The sequence below is a fragment of the Python bivittatus genome, unplaced genomic scaffold (assembly GCF_059951505.1).
Source record: "Python bivittatus isolate LINGU-HERP-01145 unplaced genomic scaffold, Pbiv_v1 ctg000350_np1212, whole genome shotgun sequence".
NCBI classification, from domain to species: domain Eukaryota; kingdom Metazoa; phylum Chordata; class Lepidosauria; order Squamata; family Pythonidae; genus Python; species Python bivittatus.
The window spans coordinates 42,734,399-42,753,604 of NW_028277074.1; the positions used below are offsets into that span (position 1 = coordinate 42,734,399).

The 19,206-nt window shown below is 40.0% G+C and overlaps 1 protein-coding gene across 1 annotated transcript; it reads right to left on the reverse strand.

Annotated features, from left to right (window-relative positions):
* Positions 1 to 1,382: 1,382 nt before the first annotated feature.
* On the reverse strand, positions 1,383 to 18,827 carry CNGA3 (cyclic nucleotide gated channel subunit alpha 3). The gene is made up of 6 exons (XM_007428645.1): positions 18,727 to 18,827; positions 14,642 to 14,758; positions 13,139 to 13,309; positions 7,407 to 7,514; positions 5,551 to 5,657; positions 1,383 to 2,791 (listed from the first exon to the last, which is right to left on the reverse strand). Exons 1-6 carry the CDS (start codon positions 18,825 to 18,827, stop codon positions 1,383 to 1,385), a joined length of 2,013 nt encoding a protein of 670 aa, XP_007428707.1.
* Positions 18,828 to 19,206: the final 379 nt, after the last annotated feature.

Sequence of the window (19,206 nt, forward strand, 5' to 3'; positions counted from 1 at the left end):
CAGCATACCAATGGTACCTCAGCCAAAATGAATGCATGGCATCCCCCAGCAGTTTCATGTAGATATAAATAATATGAGGAGAATGTCAAAACGCTGTGGCACCAAAAGGAGAGCCTAAGGATTCAACCATCCATCCCCCACCAGTATTAACTGATACCTCCCAGAAGGAGTGGAATGACTGTAACTGACTGCTTCCTGCTCCCTAACCCTTCTAGATAGTCCAGAAGGATAGCAAGGTTGATGGTATCAGAAGCCACTTCCATCATCCAGATTCCTATGGAGGTCATCCACCAGAGCAAACAATACCATTTCTGTCCCATGCCCAGATCTGAACTGTGACCGGAAGGGATTTAGATAGACAGCTTCATCTTTGCAATGAAGCTCTACCGCTTTGACCAGAATGTTCCCTAAAAGAGAAGATCAGAGATTGGACAGAAGTTGTCTAACATTCTAGGATTGAGAGTGGACCTTTTCTAGAAGGATATACCACCAACTCCCTTGGGGTGGGGGAGGGAGAGACCATTTCCTCCCTCAAAGAAGCATTAATCACTTCTTGAACCCACTCCCTCATAACCTTAGCCCACAGGTAGCAAAACTCATGTTAACCCTCTTAGCTCTTTTATTTTTGTCAAAGTAGCATCCAACTCTGAGCAAATGTTTTGCTTTGTCAGAAAAATGTTGAGCATGTCTGTCACAGCAGCCCAAAGAAAGATCTACCTTCTCTCCTTAACCCATCAGGATGTGAGTCACCTTAAACAGGGTTGCTGGATGGTATTCTACTGATGCAATAATGAGGACAGAGAAATATGGATATTTTGCTGCCACACACGGGCTCATATCTGCATTTGGTCAAATGCACTCTGTTTTCCAACACACACATTCTGGCAACTTCTCCCAGACATTAATCTCAGTTTTTTAAAATGAGCAGAAAAGAAATCATGTGAAATGGATGCATTATACTAATGGAAAAACTGCTATTTCAAGGTAGAAAACGTGCAAGTCATATTGTTATATTTATGCATCAGTATCGTAAGACTATTCACTATTCCATTCATATAAGTCTCTCTTTGCAGCAGGTACATGTTGCAAAGCTATGATGATAAATCTGATCAGGTCTGTACAAGCACCGAATAATAAGATCTGATCATCACTCATAGAAAATCTGTACCTAATACAAAACGAATAAAACAAATGTGAAAATCTGTTTCTAAAAAGATCATAAAAGTTCAGCATTTACTATTTAGAAGACAATTGCTTCAGTTAAAAACTATACAAACTTGCTGCTTTCAGATGATATAAAACAACCTTGTTCGCATACTTGCAAGTGTGTTCATATTTTAGGGTGCAGTAGTTCTGTGCTAGATGGTGATGACCATGCACACTTAATTATTTTTCTGTTCTTCTGGCTTTTCTACCTCATCTGCTGCATCTGACAAAATAGCACTTCCATACTTCTTCATTTTGGTTTCAACTTCTACAAGTCTCTGCTTGATTTTAGCCTGCGAGGCAGTATACTCTGCTAAAAGTCTAGCAAACCTCGTCTGAAGAATATCCAGAGCTGATTCAAGTTTGTCTATTTTTTCTTCCAAGTCTTTGGGGTCTGCTCCTGCTTTAGCTGCTTCCTCATCAATTAAGTTATCTTTCATCAAAATTTGCCGTCCTTTTTCTTCCAGTGCCTTTTTGGCCTCAGGATATTCTGTGAGAGCTTCCATCAAGTCATCTTTAGACAAACAGAATAGATCAGAATAACCTATGCTTTTTATATTTGCGGTTCTTCTGTTGCCAGATTTGCTGCCTTTGATGTTTAAGATGCTGATTTCTCCAAAGTAGCTGCCATCGCTTAGAACCACAAACTGTGTCACCCCATCATCTGCCACAACAGCCAGTTTCCCTTCTTTAATAATATACATCTCTCTTCCGATATCACCTTTTTTGCATATATAATCTCCAGGACTGAAAACAGTAGGTTTTAACTTCAACACCAACTCAACGAGGAGCCCAGCTTCACAATCTTGGAAGATCCGCACTTTCCTTAGTGTTTCCAAATGGACATTTATGGCAATTTCAGCCTTCAGTTTATCAGGGAGGTACTTCAGGACTTTAGTTTCTTCGACTGTTTTCTTATTGGTCCATAGATAATCAAACCATTTAATTACCCTTGCTTCCAAATCTTTAGTGACCTTTCGAAAGTGCAAGTATTGCTTGATGGAATCAACCTTGGCCTGGAACTCTGTCCTAGAGGCATTCATGTTAGAAATCATAGAGCCTACATTACCCACAATGGTAGCAAAAATAAGCACACCCACTAAAAAGTCAATGACCACAAACAAATACTCCTCATCTTTCACTGGAGATGGAGTTTCTCCAATGGTCGTCAGGGTCAACGTTGACCAGTATAAACTGTAAATATACTTTCTGGACAGACGTCCATGTTCTGGATGGGAGATATTGGGATAAACCCAGCTGTCTGTTCCGAACCCAATTAGCTTGGAAATGGCAAAATATATACATGCATTCCAGTGAATAATAATGAGAATATACAAAACAAGGTTCCCAATACGAAATATATTTGGATAGTTTGTTCTTGTTTCTGTTCGGTCAAAAAACTCAAATAGCCGGCCAAGTCTCAGCAACCGGTTAAATCGTAACTCAGGATAGTTCATTCCAAATTGGAAAAAACCCAGATCGGTTGGAAAAAGTGATAGCATGTCCAACTTGAACTGTATAGTTGACTGATAATGTTCTCTTAATTTCTTTTCATCTTTAACTAGTAGTCCTTGTTCAAGGAAACCTTAAAGCATAATGAAGAAAAAAGGCAAGAAATGTCTTGAGTAGGAATGCCTATATCATAAAGCTTCCCATTTTCACTTGCAAGTGCAAAATACGTTACAGTGACCGATCATTTCATCTGATCTTAAGTTTCCTCCTCTTATATATGCTTTGCCCTCCCAAGGACATAATCAAAGAAAGCAAAACTTCATTTTTTCACATTAAAGCATGAATGAGCCCTGTTAAGGACACACGCTGTTGTTGGCTTTTGCTGTTACTTATACTTCTATTTGGGGCTGTTTCAATTTATTTAAAGGCTGCTATTTTTCCTTTTTTATTATCAGTTTAATCTTTATCACTTTCCAAGAAAGTTTTGGCTATCAAGAAAAACAGAATGCAATCTATTAGTCAATCCAAAATCCCTCCTCTTTTAAAAATAGCTTCCTAATATTAGGTTTGCTTGCTGTAGCCCAGGAACACACAACTTTTGTTATCTGGAGGGCTGCCCCAGGCTTTGTATAGTGTGTCAAGAGCTGCTTTTTAAAAGTGATTGGAGCCAGGAATTTTGTGGGGGACAGAGTTCAGGAGTTTTAAGGAGTGACACAACACTTAAAATTACCCATTTTGCCCCTTGAATCCGCATTCCATAAAATGCAGGGAGGAAAAAACCAAATTGTTAGGCCCATTCACTGAGGGAGGCAGGGGTGCTGGGATGAGTTATGTAGGAACTGTTTAGCGTGCAAGCAAGATTTCTAAACTAAAGAATATTTTAAAATTATGCATCCCAGAAAGAATGTGAATCTCAGAAATAGTACCCACACTCACCTCAAAGAACTGGGTTGGATTTTACTGAGGAGCAGAGACAGCAAAGAAAATGAAAAATGAAAGCAGGAAATGAAAGCAAGAACACTGAAGGAGAAAGTCATTGGGGAAATCGCGGTTAACCAGCACTGCAGGGAACAGCAGGGAACAATGCCTGAGAGCTAGAAATGATACTCCTGTCAGGATTTTCATTCTCATGGGAAAGGATTCATCCCGTTATCTTTACAACAATAACAAATAATATTTTGACTACAGAGATCATGTGAAAAACACCTGTTATTGTGTGTTGTGTATTGTTCTATTTACTGCCACCTATTGGCGTGTGTATGCTAGGTACCCAGTGGGGGTGGCATAGAGCTATAATACAAGGGGAGGAAAATGTGCAGCCTCTCTGAGTAGTTGTTAGTTGTTTTAGTGTTAGCCACTATGTAGGTTTTATGGGCTACGTAGTTGTAACAAAGTACCAAGTAGTGTACCTCTTCTCTAAGAGTTTGTAGCTAGAGATTTTGTTAAGCTTGTGTTGCTAATAAGTCTTGGATGCTACATTATATGAGAAGATGTGTTTTTCTTTATATTTTGTATGATATTTGCATTTTATGGAATTTTGCATTTTTATCAATAAACACCAGTTAGTATATATTTTCTGACTGGATTTCTTTGGGAAACAAGAAATGGACATTGCGTTGTGTTTGCTGTCATGGCTAATATTTTCCTGGAGTTTTTGCTGCGCTCTGCACAAACAGGAGTGTTTGTGATTATCACTCTGCCCGACAACTCCATGTATACAACAGGTTTTAGGGAAGAGGGCAAGTCCATAAGGCTTCTGTGGGGAAGGAGAGGGGAGGTGCCAGAAAGTCAAGATGGCAGTTATGACTGCGCAGTTGAACCCACTCCTTGGTAAGTGAATGTGACAACAGGAGTGAGGCTTCGATCATGGAGCTGCGACTGCCATCCTGATTATTTTGACACCACGCAGCCTGGACAACCCATGCAAGTCCAACACAGGCTCTGTAGGAGCCCTTCTCTTTGGATAAGCGTGGGATGCGGGGGGAAGGGGGTACTGATGTCCATGGGGAAAACTGGGGAGGCAGAAATTCAGTGAGGGAGGGAGAGAAAAGGATGAGGTGGGGGAAGAGACAAAGGACAAATAATAGGTAAGAAATGGGAGTGGAGCATAGAAAGAAGAGCTAGACTGTGTTTCCATTCCTGATTCTTGAGGACTGTGGATAGACAGAGCCTCCAGGAGTTCGTGGAAGATGGAGAAGAGATGGAGAAAGGACTGCAAAATTATTTTTTTCCCCTCTTTCTGGCCTGCCTGAAAATCAGAATGTTATACTATGCCACCCAGTATGGGTTGTTAGGGGGGCTGCTGAGTCTCTCGTTCCCCAGCTCTGATTGTCTTAAAAATGGGCCATCCTCTTCCTCTTACAGTCAAGGTGATCAGCACTGATTAGATGTTTTTGTTGAAACAGCCTTTCAATCTAATATGTATGTATGTATGTGTGTGTATATGTGTATGTATGTGTATGTGTGTGTGTGTGTGTGTGTGTGTGTGTGTGTGTGTATATATATATATATATATATATATATATATATATATATATAAAAACTACTTGGTCTATCTCCCCACAATGAAAGTTTTATCCTGTGTCCCTATTGACATTATTGGCATTAAACTTGAACAAAAGGCTACATTTGCAAGGGAGGAGTAAGGAAAAGAGAATTACTCATAAACGTTGCCTTGTAGTAACCATTTCTCCAATATCCACCATGAAATAAAGGCTTTTCCTCCTGGATAATGCTACAGTGGTGCAGCATTGGAATTTTGGAGGTGAGAGTCTTTCAGGGCAAGCTAAAGGAGAGAAGGGTTTCTGATAAATTTGGTGACTTCGTTCCACATGGCCAACGCTCTTAAGGAATTGATTTATGAGGGTAGCTTCATGGGAGACAATTGCTCACCTGTCCTGAACCTGACAAATGTGTCCATGATGTAGATAACATCGGAGGAATAATCCAAGATCAGCCAGAGTGTAAGATGTTCCATCTGTAGCTCATCAAAGCAGGCCCTGAAGAAACCAGACAATCTGGTTAAAGTTAGATTTCAGTAGAAATAGCTTATTTATTTCATATCTATAGCTAAACAGGATACAATGGTCACATGTTTCTGGCAAGTATAGGCAAATCTGGAGGACTGGAGCACATCTGGAATTTTTAGAGCATGCTGTGGTTGGGCACTCTCACAATATGACTTGCCTATTTATAAAATGACTTCTGTGACAGATGTGGACAGTCACAAAACATTTGCTTACTGGAGAAGAGCTGGTGAGATTGTTCCCTGCCTGTCCATATTCCCTGTCACTCTCTCTATTTTCACTGCAAGTGCACACTTCCAAGCCATTCATTGGACTGCATCCTCCCACAATTGATAGTTTATAAGAACAGTCCTCCACGCCAGAAATTGATTTTGCAGCAAGCCAGCGTCTCATTTACTTATTTGTAACTGGAACACAACTTTTAAAAAAGGATAAAGCCAAGTAGGACAGAAAACTAAGCAAATACCAAGTCCTGTAACCACAAGCTTGTTGGCTTCCATGGCCTTCAGCTGACAATGTCAGTGTTTATGTTTTTATTAAAAGTATTAGTTTGCAAAGGTTCAGCATTGCCAACGAGGTGGCCCACATTTTTTTAATGAGGTTGCCATTTCTCTATATATTTATGAATGTATTTGCTGGTTCGCCTCCAGATGACTCCAGGTGGCACTCATTTACTTATCTGGATTTGTATGGCTGCCCCTTGCCAGAGGGACCCTGGGCAGGGAACAAACACTGCGGTCCTGCTATGGAATGGCAAGACAGAGGCCGAGCCAGTGGGACTGGAATGCAGCTGTTCGTGGCTTACAGATGGGACAGAGTCCACCAGGTGGCGCTTACAGGCTGCTACAAACATGGAATTTCCTGATTCATCTGTGTATGGATCAGAAGAACTTGATACATGCATAGAATTGAAGGACAAATCAAAACCATTGCCTTGACATGCTCAGAATGAGTAGATAGCCAGACACAGATTCATATATTGTTTGGCTGGTTTTTCTAAGCATGCTGTCTGAATCTGACTCCTGGTCTCTTGCTTAGTTTGTGTGAACTGAGTCAATTAGGCCATATTCAGCAAAACAGGGTGAAAACAAACAAATGAGCTCTGTGTGTGTGTGCCAAAACAAAGTCTGTCTGTCTGTCTTCCTTCCTTCATCTAATTTATATAGCCACCCATCTCACAAAGCCAATGACTCCAGGCAGCATCTTTAGATGATTCACCGAAGTACTAACTAATCATTAAAGCAGCCTATCTTTAGCACAATTCAATCACATTCTCTTTTGTCAGTTCTATGTCATGCAGGTTTTCGTGAAGAGCTGAGAAGTGTTGTGTTCTCAGAAGTCCAAAGCATTTCTTTCAAATTGTTTTTGAAGCATGCACAGCCTTACTTTTTAAACTGCTATTTTTTCATTATCTGATTGCCTAAAAAGGAGCTGATGCAAATAAACACTTCTTGTGACAAAAAGAAAGCGAGATTAAATTTCAGAACCAGAGGCCACGGCAGGGAGAGTCAAAAAGATCACGATGGTGGCTGCCACCGTGCCACTGAAGCTCCTTCCCCTTTCATGTGTGCCATGCATGAAAACAAGGTGCAGGGCTTTGATTGCTAGCCACCAACTTGACATTTTGATTGCTAGCCACCAACTTGACAACTTGACCCCCATGGATGCCAGTGAAACCAATGCCAGTAATAGCACAGGGATGCATTAAAAAATCATCCTTACCTACATACCAACATACACCAGTTATAGAATACTGGTGTTGCAATGACTCCCAACCACCTGTAATACAAGTTGCTTGAAGGATCTATCACAAAGACATCTTTCTTTTTCCTGGAAATGAAAAAAGGAAGTTTATAGGCACATGGTGGACTCTGATCAAAGAAATCTTTTATGTTTTTCAATGTGTGCTTTTGAGGACCAAAAGCAGATACCTACAGGTAGGCAAGGAATGTTTTATGTCTGGTATTGACCACCCAGTCAATAAACATTCTTACACTGAAAGTGGCAAATTTATCTTTTCAATTGGTAGAACAATTGAAGTGTGTTAATGACATGCGTAGTTTGTCAAGCATCCTTGCATTCCAGTTGATTGAGTCCTCACCCATCGATGATAGAACTAACTTAGTTGGTCTCCTGCACTGCGTGGGCCCAGGAAATGCCCCAAATGCCCTGCCTCCATGATTTCTACTCCCCATCTAAAAGGCAGTGAGGAGGGCAAGCACTGGGTCTGATGGCCAGGATGACTCTGACTTGAGGACAGACCTTTCAGTCCTTTAATCTAATACTCTACCAGTGTTTCTCAACCTCAGCAACTTTAAGATGTGTGGACTTCAGCTCCTAGAATCCCCCAGCCAGCATTCTGGGAGTTGAAGTCCACACGTCTTAAAGTTGCAGAAGTTGAGGAACACTGCTCTACCATGTTCCCTGCAAAATGTTTTACACAAGCAAGAGGCAAACGTTAATAAATAAATCCTTTGTTTATGCTGGTTCCACTGCAGCACTAAGTTAGTTAGTTAGTTAGCTAGTTAGTTAGTTCACTTATCAGTCATATTTACATCCACTGCAATCTTTCAGACTCTTGGCAGCTTGCAGTAATTAAGAGCAAACAAAAGATGAAGCAATGAAAATCAGACCATCCCCAGTAAGAGTACGATGAAAACCAAAAAGCATAAAAAGATAAAACTATAAGCATGAAATAAATTAAACAATCCTGAGAGTCATAAGCCTTATTATAAGCCTTTAACAATTTCCAGAAAGATAAAACAATGTGCACCAGCCTGATTTCTACTGGGAAGTTATTCCATAATAGCATAGGCAGTGTCACCAAAAACCAGACCTTAGCGCCGGCAGTGTCACAGAAAAGAAGATCACTAGCAGCTTCTCTCAGGACACGTAGATCAGGCAGGTCAATTCCAGTTGGAGGAGAGGGTCCTGCAAGAGCCTCAGTGCCAAACTAGATAAGGCTTTATAGGTAATGACCAACACTTTGAATTGCACCTGGAAGCTAATAGGAAGCCATTGCAGGCCCCAGGGCAAAGGTGAATATAGTCTTGGTGATGAGTGCTGGCTAATAACCAATTCATTGCATTCTAAAGCTTCTGCCCCATGGAGAACACATTACAGTGCTCCACAGGCATGGTAATGAGAGCATGAGTTGCTGCTGCAAGAATCTTTTGCCCTAGGAAGGGTCATACCTAATACTGTATGCCAACCAAACATTAGTGGGCAAAGGCCTTGGTCTCCATCTGCCCATAAAGCAGGAAGACTCCCAAGTCTTGGGCCTGCATTTTGACAGACAACATTAAGAGCAGTTAAAGCAGCTCAGTGGACGAACAGCAACTCCATCATGCTGGGAGTCAATCTCAGCCATTTTTGTCTTATTTAAATCTTAAAGGCCAGACACTAGGACAAGATGTTGACAACGCCTCCTACTCACCCTGGGATTATGACAAACAATTGAGTATCATCAACATACATGACACTGCCCACTCCCAATCAATGGATGATGACTTGTTCCCACAGCTCCACGCAGATGTTAAAAGGCGGGAGGGATAATACTGAACCCTGCAGTCAACTGCTTGCCTGAATCACTCCACATAACCCTATCAACTGGAACCACTCCCTAAGGAAGGACTGGAACCACCTCAAGACAGTATCTCCAATCCCCAACCTTCACCAGAGGCCCAAAAACACATTAGGGTCAGTGGTATCAAAGGCCAACAAAAATGACTTTTGATACCACTGGGACTATCTCCAGCCAGGTCCCAACAAGTATCATCCATAAGAATGACCAATGTTGGCTTTATCTCATACCCAGAGCTGAAAGCTGACTGAAAAGGGGTCAGATAATCCACTTCATCTAGGGTGCTTCTGAGTTGTCCAGTGCCTATAGTTTCAATGACATTCCCTCACAAGAGTAGCTTAGAGATAGAGTGTTAATTATCAAGAGTGGCTGGATCCAGGAAAGGCCTGTTAAGAAGACAGAGCACCACAGCCTCCTTCAAGGCTGCCAGAGCTACTCTCTGTGAGGCACTGATTACCTCCCAAGCCAGCTTATCCTCACACACACCCTTGTCCCATAAAAGAGCCAGGAGAAGCATGGGTCGAGGCCACAAGTGGCTGAGGGTATCTCAAAGACCACCTTATCCTCTTCCTCAGAGTCCACAGGACAAAATGAATCCAAGATAACATAGCAAAGCACTTCCCCAGTCACCACATCATCAAGAACTTGAGGAGTAAGGTCAACAAAGTCATGCACCAACTGATCACAGAGGCCAGACAGGAACTCAAACTCATGCCCTCCTCCTGAAAAGGGAGTTGGCCAGCCTAAACAAGGCCGCTGGCTGGCAACCCCCCAATGCAGTGACAGGGGAGCATATCAACACTTTACCTCTCTTACTGCAACGGTATAGGATCAAACATTTGTTCGTAGGTATACTTGGTCAGTTCACGTCTTGTATTTTTCCAGTTATGCCAGATGTCTCTTCTGCTCTTCATCTCTAGAGTTTCAGAGTCCTACCCTGACATCAGCCATCTTACTTTACACTGTTACTCAAAATCAACAGAGTATGATCTGGATCAACAATTCACTGCCCGCAGGTCTGAAGGTTCCCTAGGAAGCTTTCATCTAACCTCCTGAGTCCCCTTTTAATATGTCACTGAGTTTTTTTCCTGTCCACACCTGTTTTTTTGAATACTGTAGGTAGCCCTCAGCACACCACAAGATTAAATATGTTCTGCAGTCCAAAAAAATATTGCCCACGTATGAAGGGTGTATGTTTTTGTTGTTAGCTTTTGTGGGGTGGGGGGAATGACAGTGCAAATTATATAGAGATGAAATGAATAACATGAGGGGGAGAGAGAGTAGGAGAGAGCAACTTTAAAAGGAATGCATTATATGTGATAATATTCATTATATCTGTACATTTAAACATGAACAACACATCTGGGCAAAACTTCTCAAAATCAGCTTAGTACAGGAAGCCCAAATGTTAAAACAAGCAATAATGAAGACAAGTTTTTTTTAATCAAATCTGTGACAACTTTCCAATTTGCATCACTAGCAACCTCTAACAAGGAAAGGGCTCGCTGGTGATCTACAAGGGCCAAGTTATCTATTCTGAGAAGCCTTTTAGCTGAATCAGGTTTTCAAAAGCAATGAACAAGAGAATTGCCCTACAGTTGTTAGCAGCCTGTCTACAAAGGGAAAACTAGGAAAGACTAGACAAAACTGTCCATGTTGTATCTGCTCTCTGCTGGTGTTGAAGCAGTTGATATTAAATCTGGCCAAAGCTCATTGACTCCAATGAGTGACATGAATGAATGAATGAATACATGAATGAATACATGAATACATGAATACATGAGCAATTTACAAAGCAGTATAACGCTCTCCCCTTGGCCACTGTATGCATGTATGTGTACGTGTGCATCTCTCTCTCTCTTTCTCTGTCTCTCACTGTCTCTCTCTCTCACACACACACACAGACGCACATCCTAGTCCCATCACTGCTTCACTTGTTAGTCTCCCCTTATGCTGAAAAAAATAAAGAAGACAACTTTGATAACAAGGATAACCCCATTACAGAATTATCCAGGGCATCATCTTGGTCACATGCCGCCAAAACACTTTTGTGTTGAAGATCTGGCTATTTATAGCCTGCATTTGGCTGCGACACTCAAGAAGCATCATCCTCACAGTTGAATTTCCAATATTCACTCCTGCTGCAAACCCATGGAAGATGAGAAGAATACAGTAACTCTCATAAAAATATCTAACTCCAAGGGGAAAGAAAATGTCATGTACTCAAAATCCCATCATATTTTTTTTTCCAGAAAAGAGGTTCATGGAAAATATGAATGATAACATAAAATGGGAACTTGCACAACTCGAAGTAGGGGCTTTCATCTGGACCTGGACTCATGTTTTCCCTGTTAGTCATAAATTAACCTAAGAAGACTAATCTCTGTAATTAATGAAAATCCCAATCAACCAGTAATCTTCTGAACAGTTCACAGATTATGAAAATTGACATTTATTTATTTATTTATTTGTGTATTTATGTATTTATTTATTTATTTATTGGCTCTTAGCATAAAACCAGGGAAGCGGGGACTGGTTACTTGACTGATTTAGGACAAGAGGATATTGCTACTATTCTAACAAAAGAAGACAATTAGCTAGTATGCAAATCTGTGCATGTGAATAAATGGTTTATGTATTGGGTTAATGGGGGAGGAAGGGATATTCTATCTTAAAAAAGGCTCATTGCATCCTTAGGTGGAATATCTATTGTGAGAACCTAACTACCCAGGATGGTGGAAAGCGGGCATATGTCACACTTGGTTCACACCCCATACTGAGTTATCACATGGTTTGTATGTTTTTAGCTTACAGTGTTATGGGAATAAAGCCCCTGATGTTTATAAACCATGCTTTATTGCTTAAAACAAACCATAACTTAATGCAATGTGCGAACCAAGAAAGCCCATCTTCATCATCTTGATTATCCTGTCCTGTTTATTTTTGTCCCCTCACGTGAAAAGCAGCTGGCTTTCATTTAGACAGGAAAAAGGCAAGAGTGGCTAAACACACCATGATTTAGTGTGACCCAAAGCTGTTCTTTCTCCTCATCACCGTGAATGGCAACCAGGTCTTGATGAGATTCTCCGGCGCTCTCTGGCAACTGCCAGGACCTTCAGCCAATAGAATTCACCCTTTCAAAGAACACACAGTGCAAGAGACTCTGGACAATGCTGGGAATATAATAATTCAACCGCTTGGGGGAAAGGAGGCTCTGCTATAGGAGAGGACTCATAAAGGACACTTCTGCAGACTGAGATATCTTTTACATGACGGTTGTCCATTCTGTGGCTCTTCCTTCCGTCTCCCAAGGTCATTTCCACAAACCATTACATCTTAGCTGCCACATCACCAATATCCTTGACTTCAAACACACCATAAGGGGAGCTAAAGGAAAAAGGCCCTGGGAAGATCAAGACGCTGAATACACTATGTTCGAAGCCAAAAAGATCAGTGACAACAACTCTCATCTTCCTGCCCCACTCCCCAGTCTTCCCAGGGCTTTCTTTTCCCCACCTCTCCTTAAGTGCCGCATGCTGTGCACTGACGTCTTTGGGTTTTTCCTGCTCTCCCTCAGAGATACTTCTGCCAGGAAGATATACATTCTGTTCTGAGCATGGAACACTGGAAACTAGTTATTCTATGGATGGAACTTTTAGAATAAACCTGGACAAGAGCAATAGACATCCCACTAAAATCAATGACAATATCTTCTTTTCCTTTCACAGATCTTTTCAATTAGATACTATATTTATAGAGCTCCCATGTGGACTTCTTCACTAAACCTGACTTTTCAAGAAACAAGTCCGTCCCTTTTTCTGCAGGATACCCCCAAAACAAATATATTTCCACTGCAGCAGCATCCTCTTACTTTTTCAGCTCATCTTTCCCTTCCAGGTTTGGCTGAGTGTTGCTGTCTCTGCTTGAAACATCTTTGTGTTCTGGCCCTTGAAACCGCTCAAGAAAAGAATCAGGCCTTTCGACTTCTTCATCTAAGTGCTTCCTGATCCAGGTTCTCACCAATAAGATAAACCCTGATAACCTGGAAGAAAAAAAGGGAACAAGCCAGCAGTGCAAATTTATTTATTATTGCATATTTATTTATTATTTATTCAGGACAACTTTTATATTGTATTTTTAATTAATTTTATCTTCTCTGTAAACTGCCTAGAGTTGTTTTTTAATGAGATGGATGGTGACAAATTTGATATATAGAAAATAAATATAAATAAAAATGCAAATGGCCAAACTAACAACATAATCTTGGCCATTTGCAGTCTAATAACTTAATCTTGGCCATTTGCAATCTAGCGTTAACAACTAGATTGGCTTCCCCAGCCTGGTGGCCTTCAGATGTGTCAAGGTACAATCACCCTGGCCAATAGTAGATGGGGATGGTGGAAGCTGGAATCCAACAAATCTGTAAACAGAACTGATGGTGTATGTAGAACTACTTCTACTTGATACATTCATTTGATGGGCTTTAATGTACATGCACCAATATGCAGAAACTTTGCATATTTCAGACAGGACAACAGAAAAGCTTCTGTAGTCTCTGATCTTTACTCTTAATGCAGAGACAAAGCAGTTCTTCCAATATGCTTGCATCATTTGTTAATGAACACTGATTTCAAAAACAATAAAAGGTCTTCCAGCGATCTTAAATATCTTAAAAAATAATATAGGAATTCTTCGTCCAAGCTGAAAGATGAACATTTCACTATTGTCCAAATAATATTTGGTATAAAGAAAACTCCAGGGGTGATAAGAGGTGACTGATTCTGTAATTTTCCAAAGAAATGATATCATTACTATATTTAAAAAACAGCAAATCTGTACCCACGTATGCCTTCACCACAACACACAAAATGTTGAGAATATTATGCTCTGTAAGAGGTTAGTGAAGTTTCACCCAGCCACATTTTATTCAGCAATGAGACAAGATTCATTAAGCTTTGATACTTCTCAGGATCATGACTCATCACCTCCTAGAAAGTTTGGGAAATGGGAGTTTAACCGTGCTGAATGTCAATGTGACCTTCTAGCTCTGATGAAAAGCTAAAGGAAGTTTTGCCAGTAACATATAAATTACTCTGTTATTCTGTGTTCTTCTGTTGAACCACATAGCACACTTACCATCTGCTGCAGCCCATCAGTCCATCATACCTAAACACTAGACTGACTTAATAGTATAAAGCAAGATCAACTTGTTCTTCAGCTCATCCCTTTTAATAGTGGCTTCATGCCAACAAAATTCACCGCATTAACAATTCTGTTCTCTACCTTTATTTCAGCCCTTTGCTTCCAAACAAGATCCTAACAACCTTTTACAAGGCCACTACCCTATACGCTTCATAGTATAAATGAAGCTTACCTAGTCATTGCTCCACTGCCTGTGAATGAGTTCCTTTGAGAGTCAGATATGCCTTCTGTCTCCATGGAAATGACTCTCTGCAATTCTGAAGATGTATCCTCACCCAGGGAGTGGGTCCTTCAGAATCAAGGAGAAAGACATTCAGTCCCCTTTCAATGTGTATTTGCTATTCTACAAGCCTTTACAATTAGGCATCTGTGAGAGAACATGCATTCCTTGATCAATCACCAATGTTATTACTGTCATGAGTGACACTGAGGGAGGATAGGCAAGACATTAATCGTCTGCCTTAGTTCAGCATTTCTCAGTGCCTATGAGAGTTTTTCTGGCAAAACATTGCTATTTTTTAAAATATTTTTTATTACTGAGGGGAAGAAAGGAAAAAAGCACATAGAAAGTGCTCTAACAAAAAAGTGAAAGCAATACAACAAGGAACAAAAGCATGTTAATGTGTCATTATAACAGTAAACAATTACAATTCTATATGTACTTATCTAATGCAAATATTCAAGTATGTATATATTTCTAACACATTTATATGACTATAGTTTTTTTTAAACCTACTGTATAAATGTGTCCCATATTTCATATCTGTCCATACAAACTCTACATCTATAGGCAATCCACTCGTAAGTAGCAAGTGCAATCAGGTCATCAACCCATTGAATAAATGGGGCCATACATTTATCTTTCCAATGCTGCAATATCAGTCTTTTGACCATAGTAAGGGCACGAAGAATCCATTTACATTGTCCAGTTGTCAAGTTCCATGTACTAGGTATATAAAAATATTGCTATCTATGTATTTGTCTGATTTTCCACTTGGCCCATTCCCGATGATCACAGTAGAAGAGAACAACAAGGGAAGAAAATCTGAGAGGAACCAAAACCAAATACCTCATCAGATGCTATGATCTACTCTAAGATGAGGGAAGGAAAGGAAATTTTGCACTTCAAAGAGACATTGATAGAAGTTATACTGTTTCATATTCCCACATTGCTTTGTTCTCACAGTAAACTATGGAGAGAGAAAACCACCATTACTCTTTATAGATGGTGAACCTGATCTAAATGATAAATTTAAACAGCTGAAAATATGGTCAAAGAAATGTCTAATTTCCAAATCCTTCAGGCTTTCCCATATTATTCCTTTTTTGCCTACTTATCTTTATACTCTGGTTTCCTCCTGTGCATTCCTCAGTCGCAAGAGGACAGCCCCCCCCCCATGGGGGGTATCATACTATTAACATATTTATGTCTATACTTGTCCTCTTTATTTAAATGGGTGGGTGGATGGGTGGGTGGGTATGTGTGTGAAATGAAAAACAAGCTTTAAGAGCATATCTACACAGGTTATCTCTTTTCTGGAACAGACATTATCTTGCTGACATTTCAGAATTGTAGGAGATTATGAGTCAAAGCCTCTAGAAAAAGTTTATGACTAGGTTAAGCCTAGGAAAGAAGAAAATCTTAACTAGATAATTGTTAGACCTTTATTATTTCAGTATCTTCAGCAAAAACAACTTTGTCACAATTGTACATGCACATCCATTAAATTAGCCCCCACCCCAAAGAGAGAATGAATGAATGAATGAATGAATGAATGAATGAATGAATGAATGAATTTATTTATTTATTTATTTATTTATTTATTTATTTATTTATTTATCAAATTTATATAGCTGCCCATCTCAGCGAAGCACCTCTGGGTGACATTATATGAAAATATTAGGTTCAATACACCATTTTCTTAAGTGATGGATTGCTTTGAATAATTGCACGGAGAAGTTAATGGTGCATAGAAATTTATGTGGTTCCATCTCTGAAACAGCATTCATACAAGACCTCTTTTCTAAAAACTAAATATCTGTTGGCTTTTTCTTTCTTGATAAGGAAGACTGGATTCTTTAACAAATAGGTTCTTTGTATATTACTTAACTAGGCAGGGCTAGAACTCACAGCCTTTCAGTTTCTAGCCTGATGCCACTATACCAAACTGGCTCTCTCTGGATGGCTAACAAGCATTTAAAATCATCAAGTACAGGGAAATTGTTAAAATAATAAATGTAGTAAAATAAATGCATACCCTGTATCGTTGCAGACCCACATCCTGTATGGTTCCAACCAACCCCTGGCCTAGTGCCTGGGCAAAGAATCAGTCTTCAGTACCTTCTTAAAGATGGGCAGGACTGGATCTAACTGAATTTGGGGAGAAGTCTGTATACCCGTATTGACTTATGCTATTGCATTCTGGATCAGTTGTAACTTCCAAGTGGGCTTCAAGGGCAGCCCCATGTAGAGCACGTTGCAATAGTCTGGATAAGAGGCAACTAGAGAATGACTTATTGTAAGTACACCCCTCCCCAGCAATCCAGGAACAGGCACAATTGACACACAAGATGAATTTGTGCAAAGGCCATCCTAGGCATAGCTACTATCTGCTCTTCCAGCAGAAGCCAAGAATCATGGGGAATCCACAAATTGCACACCAGTTCTATTTGTGGTAGTGCAACCCCATCCAGAACTAACAATAGAAAATCTTGAGGTAGCCTCAAAATCCATAGCCACTTTGTCCTGCTAGGGTTGAAGATAAGCCTGTTTGTCTCCATCCAGACTCTCACAGCCTCCAGACACGGAGAGAGAACCTTGCCAGTATCATTGGGTCAGCCTGGGTTGAGATATATAACTGGGTATCATCAGCATACTACTGACAATACCTAACCCCATGTTCCCAGATGACCTCATCCGGTAGCTTCATGTAGATATTAAATAGGAACAGGGAGAGCTTTGAGCCGTAAGGCCTCCCTCTACACAGTTGGGTAACCCTAGATATGTCCACTCCACCAAAACTGACTAGAACCATCCCCAGAGGAAGGAAGAGAACCACCTAACATGATAGCATGATAGGTATGTATATATGCATGTTTAAATGGCAAATACCATATAACTGCAAAAAAGAAATATAACGCTTATTTGGACAGAAGTAGAATAACTTGTATCAAGCTTATTCTGATGATCAAGAAATATTCTTTCAATTCTCACTGCCACCCCCTCCAAATGATAACTTCAATAGTTCTCACCATGGTAGCCATAGAGAGCATCAAAAGAGTCAAGAAGATGGCTATTACCACATGATCAAATCCCTGCCTTTTTCCTGCGCATCACAAATAAAACCTCTTTTCTGTATATTTACCTCCATGACATTGCTTTTATCTCATGCCCAGACCATGAATGAGACAAGATTAACTAAATCAATGTATTTCCCCCTTTTTTTCCTGATATTGTCCAAGGGCACCTTCACGGTGTGCCAAACCTGTTAAACATAATATTTCCATTACCTTTGAAGGAGATCAGATGATTGACAATGACTGGGACAGAAGCAATATAGGATTAGTGACAATGGTGACAGCAAATGTTATGCTGGTGTGATTTTCTGCCACTTCAAGAACGAGTGGATAGCATTATAATTTGATAAGAAAAAGAGATGTTCTTCACCTTTCTAGCTGCTTTTCTGCATAAGTAAAGGCCAAGTAACCTTTCTAACTCATTCCACCAGTACAGTTCCATCAAGTGACTACTGGAAAAGACAACCCTATTTGAAACCACAATCTCTGGTCTTTTAAACAAAGGAGGTAGTTACAGAAGAAAATGGAGACAATCTTCTCAGAGTTAACCCCCTTTAACTCCTGTTGATATCAAAATGGCAAATTGACTGCTGTCTACAAATGTAGAAAACTGAAGGCAACAAGAAAGTCAGAGCCCTGTGGGGAAGGCTGGTGGAGAGGAAGTTCCCAATGATAAATTCCTCCTCAAGGTTGGAATTTGCTGGGTCTACGCCCTCTTAAACTCCATGGAGTTTCTTCTGAATAAGTAAATAATAAGATTGCATTGTCAATGACATATTTAAATTTCATTGGTCTGTAAACTGTATTTTCGTAGTGTTCTGGATATAAGTTTTAAGAATGGATTTTTTTTTCATTCTTTCAACAACAACAAAAGTTCTCCACACAATTCCTCTCCTTTCCTTAAAGAAAAACCCCTCTTTTCTTTTGGTGGTGGTAGTGGTGATGGTTTGAACCCATTACCTGGTAATTCCATTTTCAAGTCTACCAGGGTCATCACTAATAGTCTTCACAGAAGGACTATGGGCAGCAGGGTAGGAATGATAAGTGTTAACTTTAGCCATTTTGCTTTATGTATCCGCCACCAAATTATACCTGTAAACAAGGAGAAAATATTAGAAATTCTGCATGATAAAGAAGAAATTTTTAAGAAAAAGAGGAAAAGAAGGTTTCTAAGAATCTTTTTTTAAAAAAAATCAATTGTATTTAATTCAAAGATATTTACTGTTCAATCCTATAGAAGTCTTCTCAAAAGTAAATTTTATTGAGTTCAATAAAACTTCCTTTCAGGTAAGCGTGTATGAGTGCTGCCTTACTTCCTAGTGTTTGAGATGGCAACTTCAATCATGCTATATTGATGTTGTGTAGAAACAGGGCAGAGATACTGTGGCCCTTTAAGTGTTTGGGGGCTGCAAATCTCACAATTGTGATTTCTGACCATCC

What these genes read in the sequence shown, in the direction of transcription:
- CNGA3 (XM_007428645.1), bottom strand. Translation starts at nt 18,827, where the DNA reads ATGGCTAAAGTTAACACTTATCATTCCTACCCTGCTGCCCATAGTCCT. An exon ending in GGGAAAGATGAGCTGAAAAA is followed by an intron (nt 7,515 to 13,138) that starts GTAAGAGGATGC and finishes TTTCATTTCCAG; the next exon opens with GAAAAAGAAAGATGTCTTTG. An exon ending in ATTTGTCAGGTTCAGGACAG is followed by an intron (nt 2,792 to 5,550) that starts GTGAGCAATTGT and finishes TTATGCTTTAAG; the next exon opens with GTTTCCTTGAACAAGGACTA.